We start from the raw sequence: 6,000 nt of genomic DNA on the forward strand, positions 1-6,000 counted from the left end.
GGGATAGGGCCGGAAGCGCCAGAAACTCTACCGAGAAGGAGCAGAGGTATGCCAGACTGCATAATTAGCATTTTGTTTTGGGCTGCGTGTTCAGTTAACACGTACTTGCACAAACAGCATGCACTAGGTAGCAAACACCAATCCGTTTATGTAATTTTAAAAATACAGACTCCACTGAGCGACTTCGGTCCCTCGGTCCCAGCGGCGAGTGCGCCACACCATCACCGAGGCCTCTTGCGCGCCATGCTAATCACTTATTTTGTGGACAGTGTGCACTCATCAATCGCACTCTACATGAGCAGGGACTCGCAGCACAAAATAAATATATCAGCAAGTTCACATTACCTAAGAGGTTCAGGATCCATTGTATTATTTATTTTCACACGTTCCCTCCAGTAAAGAAAATGCCCGCCTTTTGCTGCTCTTCGAGTGACCTCAGGGGCTGGATGCAGAAGCAGAGAGGCGGCGGAAGTTAGAGGGTGGAGGAGGGTGCCTGTTTCAGAACGCTAATCTGCCCGGGAGGCTGCGCAGCTTTTTTTAGGCAGTAGGAGGTACGTCATTATAGCCGGAGAACGATCATTTTCGCCCCTTGGATCGTGCGAAGACACTGCTCCACTGTGTGCTCGCTGGCAGTCCCAGGGAAGTGGAATGTGCCTCTTAATAAGGCATGCGTCGATGAGAAATGTATTTTACGACATAGACCCGGCCCCGAGAAATAAGTGCCGGTGCTAAGCACCGGAAAGCACCGGCACAAATTAAGCACTGATGACGGCCATGTACTACATCCAGAAGCAGGGAGGTACACACTCTCCACAGTTGTCTCATCTGGCTCAGAGCATGTGGAAGTGGGCCATTCAGAGAAACATCTTCCTCGTGGCAGAACACCTCCGAGGCAAGGACAATCAGATGGCGGACCTGCTCAGCAGGTACAGCCACCAAATGCACAAGTGGGCGATACATCCATCAGTACTCCACCTGTACTTCTTGTGGGGTCATCCAGAGATAGACCTGTTCGCCACAAACTAAAACGCCAAATGCCCAAGCTTTGCCGCCAGGTTCCCACAGTCGCAGGGCAATGCGATATGGATGAACTGGTCAGGCAAATTTGCGTACGCTTTTCCCCCAGCACCTCCAATACCACTGGTGGCACGCAAGCTCAGGCAGCACTCGATGACTCTCATCCTGATTGCTCCAACGTGGGCTCGCCAACCATGGTACACCAAGTTTCTGGAACTATCCGTGGTACCGCATCAAAGGCTGCGCCTCACAGCCAGGCTTTTGACGCAGAGCCATGGTGACATTCAACATCCAGATCCGCAACAGCTCAACCTGGCGATCTGGCTCCTGAGGTCTTAGTTTGGCTACCTCAACTTACCTCCTGACTGTATGGACCTAATCAGAGAGGCGAGAAAGCCCACCACCAGAGCATGCTATGCGGCGAAATAGAAGCGGTTTGTCATTTATTGTGCAGACCACAACATTGACCCGCTGGATGCATCTATTCAGAACATCATTTGTTATCTCTTACATCTGTCCAAATGTAATCTGGCCTATGCTTCCATTCGGATACATATATCCGCAATGGCTGCCTATCTCCAAAACAGACAGCACCTCTCACTTTTCAGAGTGCCGGCCATTAAAGCCTTTCTGGAAGTCATTCCACCGCGGACCCCACCAGCTCCCGAGTGGAACCTAACTGTGGTCCTCACCAGGCTGATGGGTCCCCCTTTCGAACCACTGCACTCATGTGAGATTCAGTTCTTAACATGGAAAGTGGCTTTCCTTATAGCGATTACATCGCTACGACGAGTTGGTGAACTCCAGGCACTAACTATCCAAGAGCCATTTATTCAAATTCATTCCAACAGGGTGGTGCTTCGCACTAACCCAAAGTTCCTGCCTAAGGTGCTTTCTGAGTTCCATATCAGACTATAGAACTACCTGTGTTCTTCCGGAGTCAGTTGCGGAGAGAATGCTCCACACACTTGATGTCAAAAGAGCCTTAATGTACTACATTGATAGGACCAAAGATTTTCGGAAGACTAAACTATTCGTTGCCTTTTCGCCACAACACAAAGGCAACCCCATTTCTAAGGCTGGTATAGCCAGGTGGATCGTTAAATGTATTCAGATCTGCTATCTGAAAGCCAAGCGCACTCTCGCCATTCCACTGAGGGCCCACTCCACCCGCAATCTGGGGGCCTCCATGGCTTTCCTTGGAAATATTCCTTTAGAAGACATGTGTAGAGCAGCCACAAGGTCTACCACGCACACATTTACGAAACACTACTGTGTTGATGTGCACTCCAAACAGCAGGCAGCTGTAGGGCAGGCTGTTCTAAAAAAACTTTTCCAAACTGCTGCAGCTGGCACATGCGGCCGCCGTTAATGGAGGGACTGCTATGTATTCTAAGCACAAGATATGAATTCAGCAGCCCACATGCCTCGAACCGAATATGCTACTTGCCAGTATGCATCTGTTCTTGGCATGTAGGGCTGCTGACATTCATATCACCGGCCCTCCTCCCCGGCGCCTGTAGCGGCTGCAGTTTTTCACACATACTTCTAGCATGGTCATCATTCACATAGTTTCACTCCATCTTTGCCACAATGGCTCAAAAACAATCTGGGGATGGAGTCGATGCCCATGCGCACTGTATTCCAGGGGAGGAGCCAACTATCTCTTGATACGCCTTCACCTGTCTGGAATCTAAACCTAGTTCTCACCAGACTGATGGGACCACCTTTTGAACCTCTTCACGCTTGTGAGATACAGTTTCTGACATGGAAAATGGCCTTTCTAGTAGCGATCACATCGCTAAGAAGAGTTAGTGAGCTTCAAGCCCTTACTATTCAGGAGCCTTTCATACAAATTCATGCTAACAGGATAGTGCTGTGTACCAACCCTAAATTTATGCCTAAGGTGGTGTCACAGTTCCACATTATCCAAACGATAGAACTGCCAGTTTTCTTCCCAAATCCTGATTCAGTGGCAGACCGAGCACTGCACACACTAGATGTTAAGAGCTCTCCTGTACTACATTGCCTTCTCTCCACAGCACAAAGGCAACCCCATTTCCAAATCAGGTATAGCCAGATGGATTGTTAAGTGCATACAGATCTGTTATCAAAAAGCTAAACGCACATTAACAGTTCCCCCAAGAGCGCATTCCACACGCAAGTTAGGGGCATCCATGGCTTTCCTAGGTAACATTCCTCTAGAGGATATATGTAGAGCAGCCACATGGACCACCATACATACATTTACCAAACACTACTGCATGGATGTACACTCCAAACAGCAAGCTGCTGTAGGACAGGCTGTTCTCAGAACTCTTTTTCAGACTGCTGCAGCTGGCACGGGCAACCAACGCTAAAGAGGAAACTGCTATCTATTCTATGCACAGATATGAATTCAGCAGCCCACATGCCTCGAACGGAATATGCTACTTACCAGTATGCATCTGTTCTTGGCATGTAGGGCTGCTGACATTCATATCGCCCGCCCTCCTCCCCGGTGCCTGTCGCAGCTGTAGCACTCAGAATTATTCTCAGGCATGGTCATCACTTAATGTATCATACTCAATCTCTGCCACAATGGCAAAAAACAATCTGAGAATGGAGAGGATGCCCATGCGCACTGTAGTCCATGGGAGGAGACACCTATCTTGTGATACTTTGAAGGCTCTTCCAGGACAACCATGTGCAATCATCCGGACCCAAGACTAGGCGGCGATCTATGCACAGATATGAATGTCAGCAGACCTACATGCCAAGAACAGATGCATACTGGTAAGTAGCATATTCCATCCGAAGATGGCGCCCAAGGGTGGGGGCTGCTGCGTGCAGACGTCACGAGAAGGACACCAAAAGGTGGGACGTAGACGCCCACCTCGGCTACAAAAAGACTACGATTTCGGACCCGCCCACTAGACTGCGGAATAATGCACAGCATAGTGAATCCAGAAATTTCTTCAAGCTGCAAAACTACACAGACAGGTAAACTATTCGTTATGCTGCAGTGGCGGGCACGGAGCCATGTTTTCACTTAGTCACTGCAGTTGTGGCACAATCAGTGCTGCATTCCACCGGTGACATTTAACTTACAGGACTTGGGTACACGAGTACATATACAAGGGACTCATTGATATAAATGTCAGTCGTGTGTTAGCCAAATACACATATACTTTAGGCATCAGAGCACACACTAGGTGTTCAATACCAGTGCCCCAGTGTTCAGAATCCGTAAACCAGATATAAATTTAGCAAAAGCAGGGACGAGTCTGCAAGAAAGACCTTTCCTCACAATTACTGTCAGAAGAAAAAATTACTTGCCTGAGTAACCTCTTATTTGGTATGGACTAACTGCAGGTTCCTCAACCGACCCTCCCATCCGTTACCTTCTGTAAACTTTCAATCTGAAAAGGTCCCACTTTAGAGAACTCTATACCGGTCCAAGTCCATTTGGGATTATGCTCCAAGCCAATCTGCGATTGTGTTCCATGCTTGAGGAATGGACAAGTCAAAAAGCAACTTGTAGTGTGCATGTGTGGTGCTTATATAAAATTTCACACATCCCTTCCAAAGCAGAACAAAATCACTGCGGACCTACCTACTGGCGCAGGGGTACTGCTGAATATTTTCTGGATGCAGTCTTTACTCCTGGGGGAATATTCAAAAGGTGAGGAATCTGCAATTTTATCGACCCCCTTCGGTGCTGCCTTAGCAGGTAAAGTAAGTAGTTATTTTGAGCCACTTCTTTTTAGGACAAATAAATATAGCTACTCCCAAAAAAATACGGCTATTTAGTGAAAGGTTAACGCATTCTTACAGTGAAAAGATCAAATACATATTTAAACAGTACAATGTTGACATGTGAAAAGCCCTATTGATACTCGCAGATATTCCATATTACAAGTTTGCTAAGTCATGTAGCCTCTGGAATGTTGGATCTCCCTGCTCGGATTCAACCCATGCTAACACACACAGTTCCACAATAGTAAACCTAGCATATTACACTCTGCATTTGCATACGTACCACATGTGTTTTTATACTTATTTTCTTATGATCATTAGTATTGACAAATCCTTCAACTCTGCATTTTATCAAGTGAATGATTGGCAAAATCCCCACCTATATTATTTGTTGTTTTGACCATATTACTTTTTGTGTTAAGGTTTATTTTTGTATTTTATTTTTACAGCCACCAAAAAAGAAGAAGAAGAAAAAGAAAATCAAAGAAGATCCTACAGAGGATTAATTGGAATACCCAGTCTGGACTCCGTTCTTAATCTTATACCCTGGACACTTTGTGAAATTCATCGCTGAATGTCCTTGCAGAAAGCTCTGTAAGGGGAGAGGTGTTGGAAAAGAGGGTTAAGATTATTCACCCTGAACCGAAGATCATGAGCCTTGTTATTTTTCTACACGGACTAATGGAGATACCGTTAATTGGGAGGAAGATCGTTGCCAATTTCAGTTTCTTGTATTTTTATTTTGTAATTCTTATAAAAAGGTAACCTATTTTAAAGATTAGTTTAATTATTTGAAGTAGTAAGAAGTTTGTTTGCCTCCTTGAGTGCTGAGGCTGTTATTTTGATATCTGGGGAAGTTCGCTTTTAAGCCTTCATGACCTTATCACAAAAAGCATCCAGGCCTAATGTTGGAAAGTGGGTTATTGGTAGGGGCAAATGTAGGTCTGCCACTGGCAATAAGGCCACTAACACATGATAGGACTCAGTATAGGTCTTAGAAAAGTATTCCTTTGCTCAACCCTTGGTAACGTGGCTGCGAGCAGACCGGCTTAACTTCAAAGACAGGTATGTAAAGCATTTAAAAACACCATTTCAGTAAATAATTAAGACAAAACACAATAAAAATCCAAAACCAATTTATAAAAATAAGTAATTTTATCTTTTAAATGACACCAAAACAAAAATAATCCACTGTAGGGAAACAGATATGAATTTTTAAAGATTAGTCACTTTCTAGTGCTTAGA

General features: G+C 45.5%; 1 protein-coding gene across 1 annotated transcript in view; it reads left to right on the plus strand.

Annotated features, from left to right (window-relative positions):
• The window catches only part of NOP58 (NOP58 ribonucleoprotein), a 118,221-nt gene extending 112,690 nt beyond the window's left edge, over positions 1-5,531 (plus strand). Inside the window, exon 15 of the mRNA XM_086955262.1 lies at positions 5,205-5,531. Coding sequence (XP_086811388.1) covers positions 5,205-5,261 — 57 coding nt within the window. The 3' untranslated portion in view covers positions 5,262-5,531. The remainder of the gene's footprint in view (positions 1-5,204) is intronic.
• Positions 5,532-6,000: the final 469 nt, after the last annotated feature.

Source organism: Lissotriton vulgaris, chromosome 2_1, assembly GCF_964263255.1.
Source record: "Lissotriton vulgaris chromosome 2_1, aLisVul1.2, whole genome shotgun sequence".
Classification (NCBI taxonomy): domain Eukaryota; kingdom Metazoa; phylum Chordata; class Amphibia; order Caudata; family Salamandridae; genus Lissotriton; species Lissotriton vulgaris.